The sequence below is a fragment of the Saccostrea echinata genome, unplaced genomic scaffold, assembly GCF_033153115.1.
Source record: "Saccostrea echinata isolate AGI-Se365-2 ecotype Australia unplaced genomic scaffold, CSIRO_AGI_Sech_v1 ptg000014l, whole genome shotgun sequence".
In the NCBI taxonomy this organism is placed as follows: Eukaryota; Metazoa; Mollusca; class Bivalvia; order Ostreida; family Ostreidae; genus Saccostrea; species Saccostrea echinata.
Window position 1 is genome coordinate 17423586 of NW_026889763.1, and position 18153 is coordinate 17441738.

Genomic DNA, 18153 nt, shown 5'->3' on the forward strand with positions numbered 1-18153 from the left:
TTTTATTAAACAGAGGCTTTAACTTACAATGACAAAAAATTAATATATATTGATTAAATTTACATGTTAAAAAAGAGCATTGAAGGTTTCATTATTCAGTATTGACCTGGATTAAGTGTGCATTTTTCTTAAAATGAAAGCTTTTTCAGAATCTGCATTGTTATTTTGAAGCACATGTTTGTGCTAAATTTGAAAGTATTCCAATTTTGGTCTTGAAGTTATTTTTCCTCTCCCGAATTAATTAACAAGTGCAATATGTATTAAATGTACAGTTAGACCTACCCTATCTTCGATCACAAACATGTTTTAAATGCCACAATTCATCAAGAGCTGTGTAGCGTAGTGGTTAGCATGTTAGTTTCAAAGGAAAATGATACTCAGGATTTTTATTGCTGATTAAGATGATTCCTTAGGGTTTCAAATACAGTTAAAGAACCATCCTACAACAAGAAGAGGCATACTTTCTGTGACAAGTTCCATTTATGACCCACTCGGCATTGTAGCGCCATTTGTTTTGACAGCTAAATCCATACTCCAACAGTTGTGTAAAGATGGTGTAAGATGGGATGATGAAATTGATGGAACCATGTTAAAGAAATGGAACAGCTGGCTCATGCAAGTGAAACATCTGGAAGATGTAAAAATTGAAAGATGTTACAAGCCAGGGAATATTGGACATTCTGTGTTATACCAGTTACATTGTTTTGCGGACGCAAGCACACTTGGCATGGGAGTTGTCATATATTTGCGCATGTCTGATGATCATGGAAATGTACATTGTTCCTGCGTCATGGGCAAATCAAGAGTGGCACCATTGAAAACAATGACAATACCTAGGATGGAACTCACCGCTGCAACATTAGCCGTCAAGTTAAGTAAACTGGTGGACGAGCAATTAGACTTTCCTAAGAGAAAATACATTTCTGGACAGACAGTACAACAGTACTTCGCTACATCGCTAACACCAAGACTAGATTCCAAACCTTTGTCACCAATCGACTTGCCATCATCAACGCCCATACAACTTTTGATCAATGGCATTATGTGAACACAAAAGAAAATCCTGCTGACTGTGCATCTAGAGGAATATCTGTGATTCATAAATTCATAGATCATCAGTTGTGGTTTCATGGACCTGAATTCCTCCTGAAATCAGAATCTACTTGGCTTTTGAACTGTGACACTGATACTACTATTGGGGTTAACGACGTGGAAGTGAAAAAATGCATCAACACTACCCTTATACAGTCTTCCTTCAATGGTGTTGAAAAAATTCTTCAGCATTTCTCAGATTGGAAAAGACTTAAAGTCACGGTTGGATGGTTCTTGAAAGCCAAGGATAACTTGAGAAAAATAGTCAAGCAGAAAATAGAAAGAAGAGAAAAAATGATAGACTCTGGAGCTTCAAAGGAGAGAATCATGCAGATTGAAAGAGTGGAAAGTGAAACAAGAGTAAAGGAGTCCAAGAAGGCAAAAGCGATTCCTTTTCTCAGTACTGATATCCTCGACAGAGCTGAAAGAGAACTTGTGGCATATGAGCAAAGGCAGTATTATGCAAATGAATTGAAAATTCTTGGAGACAAACATGGATATGTCAAAAAATCGTCACAGCTTTCTAGATTAGATCCTACCGGTATTTTACATAAAGGAGTCATCAAAGTCGGGGGCAGACTAGAAAAGCTAAACGCATCTTTTACCACTAAGCATCAGATGATCATTCCAAAAAATTCCACACTGACTAGGATGATTGCTATAGATGCCCACAGATCTGCAGGACACATGGGCAAGAATGCTACTTTAGCAGTCATTCGAGAGAAGTTTTGGATACCCGGTATTTCATCTGTATTAAAATCGCTTATCTCAAAATGTGTTATATGCAGACGATACCAGTCTCCTCCAATGCACCAAAAAATGGCCAATCTACCTTCTGAAAGATTGGAAACAGATGATCCCCCATTCACCCGTGTAGATATGGACTACTTTGGACCATTTGAATTGAAGAGAGGAAGGAGTATGGTGAAACGATATGGTGTAATATTTACCTGTCTTAATACACGAGCAGTCCATCTTGAAGTGTCATTCTCTTTGGATACAGATTCATGTATTGATGCTATTCGCAGATTCATCGCAAGGAGAGGAAAACCTAAATTTATCCGATCAGACAATGGTACAAATTTAGTGGGTGCAGAAAAGGAATTAAGAGAAGCTATCAAGACATGGAACGTTAACCAAATTCATTCTCATTTGTTGCAGTCAGGGATAGATTGGATGTTTAACCCACCATCAGCATCACATTTCGGAGGTGTCTGGGAACGACTTATCAGATCCGTAAGAAATGTGATATTTTCCGTTTTACATGAACAAACTATTTATCTGAACGATGAAGGACTCACAACTTTGTTCTGTGAAGTTGAAGCAATTCTCAATGGAAGACCTTTGACGCCCACATCAGATAACCCTAGTGATCTAAGCGCTTTGACACCAAACCATTTGCTACTTCTTAGATCTGGAGAAACTTGCCCACCTGGAACTTTTTCACAGATGGACAACTACGTTCGACGTAGATGGCGCCAGATCCAATATCTCGCAGACATCTTCTGGAGAAGATGGATTAAAGAGTATCTACCCCTTCTTCAGAGCAGGCAGATGTGGTTAAAGGAGGGACGCAATGTTAAAGAAGGTGATTTGGTTCTTATTCTTATTTTGACCTCTTCACTTAAAATTAGATAAATTGAAAGAAAAATTTACCTCGAGGCGCTCGAAAAGTCCGCCATTGAAAACTTAAGCGATAACCCTATATGACGTAGTTTCTCCGCCCTGTTATTGTTGAAAATGGCCCAAGGAATTATTGGAATCTTGGACGATTTCTGGAGGTTCAAAAAGACAGACATAATATTGTGCGTGTTATGAAAGTGAAAACTGTGTCCAATATTCTTACACGTCCAATAACGAAACTGTGTCTTGTGTTGGAGTCGGATGACAGAGACTAAATTGTTTCACATGTTTAAAGATGTTAATTGCTCATTGGAAAATTGTAAAATATGTTCTGTGTAGGACCATATTTTAGGGGCCGGTGTAAGATTGATATTATATTATTGTCCAAATTTATCCGGATCAATTTATTTATCCAATTTTGTCAGAATATGAATTTTCAATCTTGACGTGTGAACCCGCCATTTTTGCACGATTTTTCGATGTTTACCCAAAGCTGTAGTGAGTTTGAGCTGTTTTACCTTAGATTTTTGGATGAGTTGGAAAATAATCACGGTAATTACCTTTTTTATGGTTGTATAAATGCAGTGTTAACTTCATATCTTTTTGCATACTGTATTTTTGGAGTAAACAAGGTTAATATTCAGTTTGAGTATATGATGTAAATTAGCGTTCTCACACGTTAGATGTTAACGTCATTTATACATTTCTATTCACTTAAATTATTCAACACCATCATGCATTACTAGTTTATTACATAAAGTATTCATATTTATTGTATTCAGTATTATCAGTCAGTCGTATGGTGCATCATTTCGGTCATATTTATATAATGTACAGCATTGTAAGTTCTGTTTATTTTTTTTTGCTGTAGTCAATCTTTTCCCTTTCCTTTACCATTTCCTTTACCTATGTTGATGGAAATAAATGATGGAAATAAATGATGGGAAATGAATGTGACAGTTTGAGAAATATGAAAGGAAAACAGTGTCATAGCACTACATATGTTAAAATCTCGCATTAAGCGATTGAGGGCCAAAAATGACAACCAACTATCCTTCTGTGTTCAATAATTCAGAAGTGAAAAAAGAATAAGATAGATTACACGATCAGTATATACTGGTCCCTGCTGACAAAGCAGGTAACAACATTGTCTTTGTTTGTAAGGCTCATTATTTAAATTGAATTTTAGAGGAACTGGGATTTAATTCTACAAGTGGTAATCCAACTTATACCCATATATCCCTTTCTAAGGAAGAAATTCTTCAAAATCATATGTCAGTTTTGAATATTTTCAATATTCCCAACAACCAAAATGAATTTGAATTACCATATTTATACTGGACTCCGAAACTTCATAAAAATCCTTACAGAGATACATGGCGGGTCCCTGTAAATGGTCTACCAAGCCTCTTTCTTTACTCCTCGCTGAAATATTAACAGTAGTGAAGGAGAAACTTCAGGAGTACTGTGCAACAATATATTCGAGAATTGGTGTAAATCAGATATGGATACTTAAAAATTCCAAGGAACTTTTGGAAAATTTGAAAACACAAAATTTTACCAAAATCAACAACATAAAAACTTACAATTTTTCAACTTTATATACAATTATTAACTAAAGTACAAGCTTTTTGACATCATTGACAGCTGCTTTTTCACTAAAAATGAAACTCGTAAATTTGCTTACCTTGTCATTGATTATTTGCAAAATGATTTTGTTAAAAAACATTCTGATTGTACACACAAGTACTCTGAAGTTGATATTAAAAAGATGCTTGGTTGAGTTTCTGATTGACAATATCTATGTGGTTTTTGGAGACCAGGTGTTTCAACAATCTATTGGAATTCCCATGGGTATCAATTGCACCCCGTTATAAGCAGACTTATTTTTGTATCATATGAAGCAGAATTTGTTCAAAATCTTAAGCGTGAAAAGAAGAAAACACTTGCTGTGGCCTTTAACTCGACATGTAGATATATCAACGACGTATGTCAATTAACAATGGTTATTTCCATTCTTATGTCGATATGATATATCCCGGTGAGCTAGAAATAAAAAAATACCACAGAGTCTGACACATCTGTTTCATATTTGGAAATTTTACTAGAAAAAGACGTTAATGGTGATTAAAAAAACAAAGCTTTATGAAAAACGTGATGACTTTAACTTTTCAATCGTCAACTTCCCTTACTTATGCAGCAATATACCTTTATCACCTGCATACTGGGTTTATATCTCTCAGTTGATTCGATACGCAAGAGCATGCTCTAGGTATGACCAATTTCTAAAACGAGGTAGGTTATTGACAAACAAGTTGATGAAACAAGAATATCAGCAGTCTCGTTTAAAGTCATCATTTGGTAAGTTCTATGGTCGATACAATGACCTTGTTAGCACAATACAATCTATCATTAAGGCAAATGTTAGGCCATTATTTACACACTGAATTGTCGGCGAATTTTTTCGTTATTTCCCCATCATTACAAGGAGCACACGGCGTATGTGACCGGTCGGCACGGGATGCTCACTCCTCCATGGCACCTAATCCCACCTCTCTGATGTTTTAGAGGTCCGTGTTTACTCTGCTCCTGATTTGTATTGTTTAATGGACTTTTGAGCTTGAATACTGTTCGTTATTTCCATATATTTCCATAAGCTCAAAAGCTTATCAAGCTACTGTGAATATTTTAACTGATTTGTGAAAAGAAAAGGACTGACTTGAAAAAAAAGTCATGAGAAAAAAGAGACCTTTTGTAGCTTACCACTCCTGAGGCTTTACATTTTGCTATACTTCTCGACATATTATCACACTGTTGCAGAACGTTCAAAGACATTGAATATTTCATATGTGCCCATAAAAAAAACCCCGACCCTCATTTTGATGTACTGAAACATAGTCCTCACTGGAAGAGGGATGAACTTTATACATTCATGATTTCCCCCGTTTTTCACCAGCCAAGTGTCCGATTCGTGTCCCCTCATAATACAAATCGGACTCTTGGCTAGCGAAGATGGAATTCCAACTTCTCATCAATTGATTCGTCTTTTAATTTATTAGTTTTATTTTTTGTTTCCTTTTTGATCGTCAGAATGAGTCTCCACCTTTAGGCTTTACTGTCCATTCCGGAGATAGTTTTTGATTTTATGTCGAAATATTTAAGTAAGAAATCTCAATCATTGAACTGTACCCTTAGAGCTCAATATGAGCAAACAATGTGCCTGGCGTTGGTCATTATGGAATCGTCCGGACATTAGAAGAAATCATACAGTAGAAACATGGTGAGTCTCCAGAGCACTTATTCCAAAGTGTATAAACTACGTAATCTTAAACTCTTGTCAGTATTTTTCAGATCCTCCTCGTCATTAACCTTTCTGAAACCAAGTAGATTAAGCACATCTTTACACTCGTCTTCAATCAGTCGAACATCCCTTAATTTCAATCTTTTTCTCCATGATTGAGATGTTAGAGTGGAGTTCGAGCGAATTGTTCCGTAAAAAGAATCGTTTGGGTTTCCGGCGGAAGTGTGATTAAAAATCCATTCATCAAAGCTATCACTGAACTCTAAATTCAAATTTCTGTATAATTTATTTGACATATCTATTGGATTCTCAGCTAATTCCTCATACAGCACTGTAATGATGCGGTTAGGAAACCGTCTTTGCAGAACTTTTGAATATTCTACGTCTGTCTGGATTCGTTCACACAACCATTTAGCACTCGAACTAATTTTTATTTTTCGTAAATATCCGCCCCGTTTCCTGGAGTCCATGGTTCCACGAGGATCTCTCAGTAAGTGAATAATACGAAGATCCGGGAACTTCAACAAAAGGCGAGGAACAAATTCCATAGACAACCGGATAGTTTTGACAATTATTGCATTAGAATGGTGACAAATTGCCTGTACCATCTTCATACACGTGTCGAAACCTGGTCTTGACTTGCAGTAAGGAATCGCACTCATTACCGCCAAACTGTGCTTTCGCGGACCAAGAATATTTCGCTTATGTTCTTGCAGACGACAGCGGAAGAGATCGCCAAAAACCTCTAAAATTTCACTGGTGTTAAATTGCCTGCAATAAGCATTATATTTTATTACTTTTAATTTTATTCGATTTGTTTTAAAATGTAAAGGTTTCAACATAGTTGTGTTCCAAATCAATTACTCAGAGCCTTTTGGTTGGACATTGAATTCAATACTTGTAGTTGATTTTATCATAAATACCTACGAACAGTTCATCACGGCTGTTTCGCAAGCTTGGCCATCCAGGAATATTTTGGACTTATACAATTTCAAGGGCTCGTACAAGTAAAAAGCTTGCGGAGATTGCTGAAGAATATCGCCGGTCAAGGTAGATCCACTGCGAAGGTAGGTTAGCACCAGAACCAGCCGTTTCCCTGGGCGACGACGAAAAACAGGATACGCTAACAAAAAAGTTACCCCACTTAATGTAAACCGATTTTCATTTGCAAACTTACAAGGATAAGCTAAATTCCCAATTATCAAGACTCAATTCAGACATACTGTAAATGACAAGACGATCGAGACTCGGGTAATTTTGCTTGAACAAGCTTATCTTGTATTGAAAAGATAGGTGAGCTAGTGTTGTAGCCATCGTAAAACACAGAAGTAGATATCTGAAACATTGATTTAATTTTCTATATTGATTAATTACTAACAGGAAGACACAGTGGTGTACTGGGGGTTGTGTTGGGGGACTGGGGATCTCAATTTAGAATGGATTGGGCTTTAAGTCGGCAATGACATAAGTCATTAACTGTGTTTTAAGCATTCTGTAGTTACTATAATTTCAATTTAAGGTGAAAAATAAATTTATTCAAGAGATCAGTAGAACTAATGAGCGAACTGTACTGCATTCTGAGGCATGTGCAATCTTAGTTTCCCCCATAGCATCCAGTTTATCATCCTCGCTTAACATGTTTTCTTCGTGGACCTCAGGGTCCAGACAATCAAGAATTTCAAATGATCGAGGCTTGAGCAAATCAAAATGAGAGTCACCTGAACACAAGTATATCGTCTATCATCAAAATAATCATCAACTTGTCATGTAATTATTATGCTGCCGTATTTAAAATTTTAGTAAAAGAAAAAATAATTAACCGATAAACTTTCTTTGGGAATTCAGCGAAACATTTCAAACATCTATTTAGAAAGTTATGGGACGCTAGCTTACCAAAGCATAATAAAATACTAGCACAAACTTGTTATTTTTCTGTCTTGTATTTATTCCTTCTAGAGCGTCTATTGAATTTGTACCCTGTAATATACATGAAAATATATTTTATACTGTTAAAAAATAGTATAAAAAGTATAGAGAGTGAATCATAGCTATAAGAAGTCATTGTTGTGCGCTGCACATAGAATGAGGAGGGGGAGAGGTCGTTGGCTAGTCAACCTCTTTCTCTTTGCTTAAAAACAAACAAACAAACAAAACGACTTGCCTTAGTTACCTTATTATGATGAATTTAAGTATGTTTCTTAAAATAAATGAGATTCAGATTTTAAAAAATAAGAGAAAGTTGTTTATAAAAGATGCGGATATATCTTATTAAAAAAAAGCTTTATACGTGTTCAGGTTCAGGTGGATTTTGGGTAAACGATTTAAGCAAAAACATACAATATACCGTATACTCTGGTTTTGTGACCTCGATTAAGACGCACACTGTACTGGTAGAAGGACAATACATACTGAAAACGTTATCTTACAGGTGTTAATGGTGCACAAAACAACGACAAAGCATTGATAAATCCACACAGTCAAAACACTTACGGTCAAAAGGCAGTTGTAGAAGTACTTCCAGAAATAGAAGAACTACCAATATTACTGTACAGAGTGGGAGAAGGAATCTCTTTGACCTCTGAAAGTAAAAAAAACAAACATTTCTTGTCATTTCCAGATGGTGTCATGTACAAATTTTGAAATGAAAATTCTGATCTAAATGCAATATCGTTGACTCGTAATGATTTCCCTAGAAATCAACTGGGGGAGTTTTGAAATATTAAACCGAATCTACATATCCTTAATATCCGTAATGTGACGAAAAAAAGTCAAAATTCTGAAATCAATTTTAATTACTCGAAATCAATAATAAATATTCTTTTTATTCTTTTGAATTTTATATAAAAGACAAATTCATACTATAGTAAAATATTAAGTACTTACCAACATGGTGCACAGTACAGTACGATAAGGACTTTGTAGTCAATACAGACAGGGCAGCATGTTACAGAAACTACCTTCCTAAGCCGATTTCACGAGCAGCGTACCTTTGTCATCGTTGAAAATCAATTTATCCGATTTTGCAGATTGTATGAGCATGCGCATATCTATATGCAATATGCTTTAATTTCTACCAAGATAATCCAAAACAAAATTTATCTCTTCCCTTTGAGACAAATATACTAGTATGAGAGTGGATATCAAAAATAGGGAGTTTCTTTGTAACACGTGGTTCTGTGGATCTGAAGCGTTATTGTCGATAAACCTTCGTATTTTATGGATTTAGAAAATGTTATTGGGATTATTAAAATGAACGATTTTATACATGGTGTTCTCCTTATCAGTGGAATAATTCAAATATCACAAAGACACAGGGATAAAAAATGTCACGTCACTCTGGAATATTCAAAATTGTGGAGACAATTAAATATAAAGATATCGTTGCCTCAAATTTTACTGAAAATGTTCCAATGAAGCAAATTTACTGAAGTTTTCATAGGAAAGTTGGTTGCGTTAATTTGGTGCGTCTCTTGTGTTAAGGTCATGCATGTCTTTCTCTCTTTTGCCGTGACATACCCATTTTGAGGAGATTGGATATCAACTGAGACAAAACTCTTTATGTTGGATATCAAAATAACTGTTGATATCTATATCAACTGAAATCAGACTCCTTCCATTTGCCACTTTGTCAGAATGGATTAAATGTACTAGTATCAGGTGATTGTTGAAATGGCGCATTGAGCGATTAAGGGGCAATATGAAAGCGATCTATCCCTCTGTCTTTGACAATGAAAAAGTGAAATAAGATCTAGAATTAGATAGATTACACGATCAGTATGTACTGGTCCCCGCTGACAAAGCAGGTAACAACATTGTCTTTGCTTGTAAGGCTCATTATTTGAATTTTATTTTAGAGGAACTAGGATTTAACTCTTCAAGTGGCAATCCAGTTTTTGGAGACCAGGTCTTCCAACAAACTGTACCAATTGCGCCCCCCCCCCCCCAGCCATTAGCAGACCTATTTTTTGTATTCATATGAATCAAAATTTATTCTACATGAGAAGAAAACACTTGCTGTGCTCTTCAACTCGACATTTAGATGTATCGACGACGTAGCAATTAACAATAGTTACTTCCATTCATATGTCTACTCGATATATCACAGTGAGCTTGAAATAAAAGATTCCACAGTCAGACATATCTGTTTCATATTTGGATATTTTACTAGAAAAAGACTTTAATGGTAACCTAACAACCACGCTTTATGATAGATGTGATGTCTTCAATTTTTCTATCGTCAACATCCCTTACTTATTATGTAGAAATATACCTTTGTCTCCCAGTTGATTCGATACGCAGGAGCGTGCTTTACGTATGAACAATTTCTAAAATGGAACAAGCTATTGACAAACAAGTTGATGAAACAAGGATATCAACAGTCTCGTTTGAAGTCATCATCTCGTAAGTTCTATGATCGATACAATGACCTTGCCAGCAAATACAATCTATCATTAAGTCAAATGCTGACTGACATTTTTCCAACTAATTGTTAGGCCATTATTACACACTGAATTATTTACAGATTTTTCCCGATTATGACAAGGAGCACACGACGGGTGTGACCGGTCCGCAGGTTATGCTCACTCCCCTATGGCACCGCCTCTGAGGTTTTTAGAGATCCGTGTTTGCTCTGCTCTCGATTTGTATTGTTTTAATGGACTTTGAGCTTGGATACTGTTCGTTATCTCCATAATTCTATTTAGTATTGATTGTAGTATATACTAGTAATCAAAAAGAACCAGTCCCCTTATTTGAAGTATTAACTGTTGATATCAGCTAGAACTAGACTCCTCTCTATAGTAATAGCTGGATGTCAAGAAGAACAAGATTTCTTATCCCTAGTATTAATTGTAGATATCAACTAGAACGAGCCCTTTTATCTTTAGGATTAAATGTTGATATCAACTAAGACGAAGTTCATAATCCCTTGCATTAACTTGGGATATCAACCAAAAAGAGTTTCTTTTCGTTAGTATTATTTATATTAAAAAAGAACTACACGTGGAACTAGTCAACTTGTAAGAAATTTCATACATTTAAAAATCTCTTGAATCAAATTTCATGATAAATATGCAGTGTTTGATTTACAACTCAGTTGAAAATAATATAGTTCCGGAGAAAGACGAATACATATAACCATGGAGAAAGGATGCTCTTTGGAGTATGCGCAGCCAGACTTGTTGTCCTCGGCGCAGTCTCAAGATGGCGGTGTTGGTTGCTGTTGACCACAGTGGTAGACTCTCCGCCCAAACTCTCATAACCATTTGTTCGTGGGGAGGTTCTATCGAGTCTTTCCCTAGTTTCAACACTTGTGGCACTGGCTGTGTTCTGTTTAGTTGTAATAATAGAGGATGTGACGTCATCAGATCCACAGCTGCCTATAAGATTTTAAAAAAATTTCCTTTGTAAAATGTTAACCAGTTTGTAAACAAAAAAACCAATAACATAATAATTTTTATATAAAATAATTAGTTTTATTTCAAAAAGTTTTAAAAGATTAATAACGCATTAATTATGAATGAGAATGGAGAAGTGGTACCCTTTCCCTCTCATCATCTCTTCTTCCTCTTAGTATACCACCAATCCTTCTACATTTGTATCTCCCTTACTCCCTCTCTCTCTTTCACCTTTTCGCCCAGCCTCTTCAACCTCCGAATTACCTGTCCCTCCACCAAGTATTTCATGAGCATGAATCAAGTAAACTGAACAGACAAATTATATAACATTCCAAATAATAGGATGTAAAGCCCTTTCCTTTCCGTTCTGATACAGGCATTACCTTGTGTTTTCCCTGCGCTGCTACTGCGATATTAAACTGGTACGCTCCGTCAACTGGTGCCCGGAATCGACCAGTTTCTGAGTTATAGCAACCACCAATGTTTGTAATGACATTTTCAAACTTGGCATCTTCGTCTGCTTGTAGCCCATTTATATTATCATTAAGACCGGTATAAAATGCCACCCTCTCCAAACGTTCTCTCGTTTCCAACATGACATTACCTGAAATTGAAATAGCTGTAAGCAACATGTCAGAATTCTCCAGTTCTTTTAAAAGACAAAAATGATTACATTGAACTAAATAGAATAGATTAACGTAACATTGTCATATAAATGGAAGTGATATAGTGTATATCAAGTATATTAAGATCTCCGTGAAATAAGTTTTGTTTTCAATGTCTGTTTCCTTTTTTAATGTCTGTTAATCTGCCTCCAGAATGCAGTTTTAGACAGGTCAAAATTTACGTCATTCATTTAATGAATATTCATTATAAACTGACATTTCAAAGTGAATTTAACAACATTAAAGGAAAGCAATTGTGAATAACGTTTCAAATTTTTTGTTTTTTTATTGTAAAACTTCGACGACAATGTACAAATTCTGACTTTTAAAGTGTAAAGCTCCTTTTGAAATTTTTTCAAATTTGTCAACTTTTGGCCACACCAGTGAGATTAATTAAGGAACACATTTTCGGAGAGATCTTGAGTCGATAAGGGGCTTGGGAATTTAGATGGACTGCGAATTAACATAGAATAATGTTAATGATAAACAATAAAATAAGTCTGAAAGGATGTACTAAGTGTCCATCATGACTCGACCGCTGTAGATGCTTCTTTGAAAGAATACATTTACCAAACACAATGAAGAAATAAGAACACGTTTTGTTAAGGAAAGGGAACCCTTAATTTGAGAATTAATTCTCCCAGCCATTTGGCAATATCGGAAAATCAAACGGAAAGTCAGAATTTATATCCTTGTATAAAAAAACCTACCGAGAATGTTAGTACAAATTTTGAAATATCTGATCGGATATACCTCTAAATCAAAGTCATGAACAGTTTGCATTACATGAACTAATAAATTTATTATTATTTTACCTGACTCACCGGGCACCCCTGGTTCACCCCTTTCTCCTTTCTCGCCCCTGTCCCCTTTTACTCCTGGGGAACCAGGGGGGCCACGGGGGCCTCTCAGTGGAAGTCGAAGTGGAAGAGACACGCCCCCATCACAAGTAACCTCCAACTGACATGAACCTTGATTTCTTAAACGTGATTTTTGTCCATTTCTAATTTTTGCTTCAGCAAAGATAGCATACACAAGTCCAAAAAGGAGTATTCGAAATTCCTCCCTCATCACTGAAACCTAAAATAAAAAGGAAATGATGTGTTTAACGAAAATTATTACAAAAGATGTTGAAAGGATTGATTAAAATTGTAGCAAATAACTTGTGTTCTTGTTGATGTACCGTTGACGGAACCATTGGAGAGTGATTGTACATAAGACTTATAAATCTTTACGTGATGACGGCTGTGTTTTTTCTCTGATTTGGTCCTAATGGAGAAAACCAAATTGTCGCATCATAGAAGATAAAGTACACCATCGAGTTTATTTAATGTAACCCAAATTTATTTACCATTCCTTTCAATTACTTGTGAGAAATACTTGTTCTCAAGAAAGGCTTGATATGACAATTAACTCTCAGAAATAAATCCAAAGGATGGAGTGAAGATTAAAATGGATTGGAACGGATAATATAGATTTTGATATATACAGAAAAATAAAACTAAAAAGATAATCAATCAAAGTATCTAACTCTCAATAGACTTTCAGGGGAATTTATTTAAAATAAATAAATAAATAAATAAAAATAAATTGCGCTTACAAATTTTTTTAAAAGGGTATATAAATATTCTTACCTGTTCCCAAACTCCCAGGGCTTTTTGCAAACTTTGCTGCTCTGATAAAAGTCAATTAGACAAACTCAAAATGATTATTTATTGCCTCAAACACTTACAGAAAAATCTATGTAACATCGTTAACTCACTAACTATCGACAAAATTTTCTGACGTTTATTCAGAAATTGCAGAGAACCACTTTATCGTGGGATCGATCCGCATCATTCCATTTCAGAGCTTGAAAGCAGATCAAAGTTAGCTAAATAGCCATATTAAGTTTAACAAGTTGACACTATAAATCAGTTCCCTCAGAAATGTGGTAAAATCGGAGAAAATACCCTGGTCATTAAAGGATTCGAGACTTTATGTTCTTCGATTAAATGATTTCATACAAACTTGCCTATAAACGTCTAAATTGGCTATGAATACTAAACCTTTTGATAAAACAGCAAACTAAAGGCAAAAAAAAAATATTCCAGCAGTTCACTTATTGTAATATAAATTGATGTTTATTGAATAATAATTATTCGTATGATCAAGATATTCTCGCTCACATATAGTGTATAGAGAACTTGTTTTTCTACACAGCATTATATAATCACAAATACAAAAGTCGGTTGTGTTATGTGTTATACATTAATACATCTAGTAACATTTGCGAAAAACTTGGAAAATTAAACTATGATCGACTGCACTCAATCACACAATATATCAATCATAAAAATAGAAAAACTTTTGAAGAAGGACTTTGTGACATGGACTAAATTTTGAAGTGCACGTGAATGAGTATACTATATATTTGAATTTCCTGGAATAGTAAAACGAACAGTAAAAGGGTTCACTTACACACTCATTTGTAAGGAGAAATGAGACTTAGCTGAGTCAGGCAATCATTGTCTTTCACATTACCAATATTATTGCATTTGCATCATATTCTTGATAAATAAAACTTCTGCATCTAATTAAACAAAAAAGTCTGTCCTTATCAGATTCTCAGGTTTCTATTTAGATATACATGTATGTAATATTGCTATCGTCATGCATTGCATGATCGACTTTTCTTTAAAGAACATATATCACCAATTTTCTTTGAAATAAAAAAATAAGAATTTAACAATTCATCACATCTTTAGTTTGCTTAATGGGGTGGTGTTAAATCCATTAAATGAATCACATTATAATGTCAACAACAAAAAACTTCCATATTTCCCATATCTTTGCACAGTACCAGCACTCAATTATGGTCTATTCCTGTAACATGGCTCTAAGAGAGTTCCAAAATTCTGCTTTATTCCCCTCATCATTCGGATATTCAATATAAGCATTCTTTTCCACCAATGACATAAAGCGTATGGATGATCTGATTTTGGAGTTCTCAGTTGGCAGCCCCCCGTACATTATGAGGAGCACTGACTGTTTATCACGTGAATACCTGTTGTCTGTTAATGCCATTTCTAGTTCATACATACACCAATGCGAGGACAAAAAATTTTCTGTCACAACACACAGAATATATCTGCTGTTACAGATTGACTTAGTTATATTTTCACCGATTGATTTCCCCGGAGTGAAATCCCTCTCATGAAGACATAAAACCAGTTGTGACGTAATTTCTAACTCTGATATCATTTCCTGTGTGACGAAGTCCCTTTCTTCGTCAGCATGAGAAACGAAAGCATCGTAATCGTATTTTTTATCCTCAGTTTTTCGTGACGCGGGAAGACTCCATTTTGACATGTAGTAGATGTATCGAAGTTTCCAACGATAACGATAAAGAATTCCCCCAACTATGAATATCGTAAAGACGACATAGAAAGCAGAGAGAACGCCGATTAGCTCCTCGTAATTATCACAATTTTTCACAAGCGTCTTGACGATTAATTCTAGGTCGCTTAAATTCTTATGAGGGCAGGTGTATGAATCTCTGTCCACAAATCTTATTTTCGATTTCAATATCCACTTGAGTAGATCCAGAGAATCACAGGAACATCGGAGATCATTACCTTTCAAGCTGATGTTCACAGGATGATTTATCTGCATTGATTCCAGCGCCATTTTTGCCGTGTCGGAAAATGATGACAATTCATTGTTGGACAGATCTAAGACTTTTAGAGAGCCAAGTTGGCCTTCATTGAGAGAAAATTCTCTCAATAAGTTAGAACTTAGATTCAATATTTCCAGAGAAATGAGTCCATCAAAAGTCTGCGTGGGCAGGTGCCTTATCATATTTTGGGAAAGATCCAATTGTTTTAGATTCGTTGAATTTCGAAAATAAGCTGAGTTGTTAGTATTTATACACTTCCCAAGTAAGTTTTTTCTTAGAGTAAGTGATTTCAAATTAGGGAATTTTTCAAAGAAGTAAGTGGACAATGTTGATATGAAATTATAAGAGAAATCAATCTTTTCAACTTTGTCTAGTCCAAAGATCGGTCCTGTAAGATTCTCAAAAAAATTCCTGTTTAAGGAGATCTCTTTCACCGAGTTATTTCTGTTGACTACAATTTTACCAATCGCCCAATGCAGAGAGGCCCTACTATAATCCACACTTTCTAACTGTGGAGGGAGAGACCATTCCCCTGACTGAGACTTCCAATAACTTATTCTGGGAATGGAGTAAGGACATAATGGCTTGTTTTTGCATTCCTGAAAATCAGTCGGCGCTCCGGTAAAATGTGTGGCATGCTGTTTACTCAAATCAATTCTCTGCACGTTTTTCATGGCTTTCATTTGATAAACATACTTTCCAAATGTTAGTTTGTTATCGGAGAGATTTAAGAACTCGAGATTTGGTGGCAGATAGAGGGGAGTGTTGTACTCTGCCATCTCCAACCTATTGCTTGCTATGGCGAGATTTTTAATCGAGCTATTAGCTAAGTTTTTTACGATGTCTACAGTTAAATATGTTCCCATCCCGAAAGTGCAATGTATTTTGTCTAATTTTAATGTCTTTAAATGACGCATGTTTATGAAATGTTCAGAGATGTTTGGGAGTGAATGGAAGGACAGTTTGTCGTTGTAGGATAGGTCCAGATAGTTTAAGTTTACCAAAGTAGAAAACGTTTTTTTGCTGACTGACCTTATGGAACATCCAGAGAGGTCTATGTATTCAAGGCTAGGAAAACTTTCGAAGAAGTCATCAGTCAGGTGCTCGATGAGACAGTATTTAGCATTTTCTCTCCCAGAGACAATTAATCTCGTGATACTTACATTTATTTTTTTCAATTTACCACCTTTACATATTTGGGGGTTTTCAAATTCAAATTCCTTGCAAACTTTGAAACTGAAGTTTCCTTCTTTAACACCATCAATTGCCAACGTTTTAAGAGATGGACTATGTCGAAAAAGTTCTGCGTTATAGTTTTTTGCTGTATCAAAATTGTTGTGTGAAAGATTTAATTCCTGAAGATTCCACAGATATTGAAACACGTTTCTTGGAAGGCTCTTCTTGTCAAAACTCAATCTGTTGTTGGATAAATCCAACGTCTCCAAGTAAGGAATTGACTTGAACGATTGATTCCCAAGCTCGCTTATGTTATTGTAAGATAAATTGAGATGTTTTAAAGTAATAGAATAGTATTCAGGTATCGAGACATTTTGTAATTGGTTTTGTGATAAATCAATGCTGTACAGCGTACCGTTGTTTATAAGGTTAGAAGGTAACTCTGTTAACCCTTTATTCGAACAGTCTACGTCAAAGAGTATCTTGTTTAACGATTTATAAGTGCAGTTATCTTTATTCTCGCAGGGGTTCTGAGGCAGCAACTCGACAATGGATAGGAGAATTATAAAATACAAAACCTCAATCATTCTTTACTTTTGTTGGTTACCCAGTAACCTGAGATGAGGTATTGCTGAATTGGGCTTGTATCTAAATGTTATGACTCGGGCCTCTGATCCAAAGTAAAGTCCTAATTCAATTCAGTTGATCTGGAAAGAACAATAAGAGTATTTATACTTAGGAAATTTCTTGATAAATGTTTTCGTGAGGATAAAAGCTGTATATTTTTAAATGGTTATTGTATGTGACCACGATTTCAGTTTCAACATGGTAAAAACGCATGCGTTCCTATGATACACACACATATATATTAAACATTTATTTCAGAATCGTGAGGGGAAAATATGATTTATTCTGCATGAACTATCTTGCTAGAAGTAAATAAATAGCTAACTACACTTAGATTTATTTACATCTTTAATGAAGATACAAAGCAGGCGACACATGCGTTCTTTGGAACATTCTAGTGTAAAATTATGTGCGGCATAGTTATATGTAGTGTGTTCGAAAAGTTCTTTTGCAAAGTCACGTGGTTTGATGGTTATACGGTATAAATAGTAAGGCCATGCGGTAGCACGGCACTCTAAGCTCGCTCGCTAGGATTTATAGAGACTAATTATGGCTGATAGTGATGCAATGAATTTGGGCAAAACAGTTGTATTATATATAAATGGTTATGTGTAC

The 18153-nt window shown here is 35.3% G+C and overlaps 5 protein-coding genes across 5 annotated transcripts; 2 read left to right on the top strand and 3 right to left on the bottom strand.

Moving 5' to 3' along the window:
* Positions 1-586: 586 nt before the first annotated feature.
* LOC133186549 (uncharacterized) lies at positions 587-1048 on the top strand. The gene has a single exon (XM_061321780.1). It carries the CDS (start codon positions 587-589, stop codon positions 1046-1048), a length of 462 nt encoding a protein of 153 aa, XP_061177764.1.
* A 338-nt stretch (positions 1049-1386) lies between these two features.
* Positions 1387-2730, top strand: LOC133186550 (uncharacterized). Its single transcript, XM_061321781.1, has one exon. The coding sequence runs from the start codon at positions 1387-1389 to the stop codon at positions 2728-2730; it is 1344 nt and encodes a 447-aa protein (XP_061177765.1).
* A 3282-nt stretch (positions 2731-6012) lies between these two features.
* On the bottom strand, positions 6013-8905 carry LOC133186551 (carbohydrate sulfotransferase 4-like). The gene is made up of 5 exons (XM_061321782.1): positions 8900-8905; positions 8507-8594; positions 7588-7734; positions 6944-7139; positions 6013-6787 (listed from the first exon to the last, which is right to left on the bottom strand). The coding sequence occupies exons 1-5, from the start codon at positions 8903-8905 to the stop codon at positions 6013-6015; spliced, it is 1212 nt and encodes a 403-aa protein (XP_061177766.1).
* A 2117-nt stretch (positions 8906-11022) lies between these two features.
* Positions 11023-13149, bottom strand: LOC133187313 (C1q-related factor-like). The gene is made up of 3 exons (XM_061322675.1): positions 12893-13149; positions 11796-12016; positions 11023-11394 (listed from the first exon to the last, which is right to left on the bottom strand). The coding sequence occupies exons 1-3, from the start codon at positions 13146-13148 to the stop codon at positions 11101-11103; spliced, it is 771 nt and encodes a 256-aa protein (XP_061178659.1). The 5' UTR covers position 13149; the 3' UTR covers positions 11023-11100.
* A 1654-nt stretch (positions 13150-14803) lies between these two features.
* LOC133187314 (toll-like receptor 4) lies at positions 14804-17513 on the bottom strand. The gene has a single exon (XM_061322676.1). It carries the CDS (start codon positions 17496-17498, stop codon positions 14937-14939), a length of 2562 nt encoding a protein of 853 aa, XP_061178660.1. The 5' UTR covers positions 17499-17513; the 3' UTR covers positions 14804-14936.
* Between the last annotated feature and the right edge of the window lie 640 nt (positions 17514-18153).

Bases quoted from the DNA above. Each gene is read 5' to 3' on its own strand.
- LOC133186551 (XM_061321782.1), bottom strand. The intron at 7,140-7,587 runs GTACAGTTCGCT...CTTTTTTGTTAG, and splicing joins TGCACATGCCTCAGAATGCA to CGTATCCTGTTTTTCGTCGT. The intron at 6,788-6,943 runs GTAGGTATTTAT...TGCTTATTGCAG, and splicing joins ACAGCCGTGATGAACTGTTC to GCAATTTAACACCAGTGAAA.
- LOC133186550 (XM_061321781.1), top strand. From the start codon at position 1,387: ATGATAGACTCTGGAGCTTCAAAGGAGAGAATCATGCAGATTGAAAGA.
- LOC133187314 (XM_061322676.1), bottom strand. From the start codon at position 17,498: ATGATTGAGGTTTTGTATTTTATAATTCTCCTATCCATTGTCGAGTTG.
- LOC133187313 (XM_061322675.1), bottom strand. From the start codon at position 13,148: ATGAGGGAGGAATTTCGAATACTCCTTTTTGGACTTGTGTATGCTATC. The intron at 12,017-12,892 runs GTAAAATAATAA...TTTCAATTTCAG, and splicing joins AGGGGTGCCCGGTGAGTCAG to GTAATGTCATGTTGGAAACG. The intron at 11,395-11,795 runs GTAATGCCTGTA...AAAATCTTATAG, and splicing joins CAGCGCAGGGAAAACACAAG to GCAGCTGTGGATCTGATGAC.
- LOC133186549 (XM_061321780.1), top strand. From the start codon at position 587: ATGTTAAAGAAATGGAACAGCTGGCTCATGCAAGTGAAACATCTGGAA.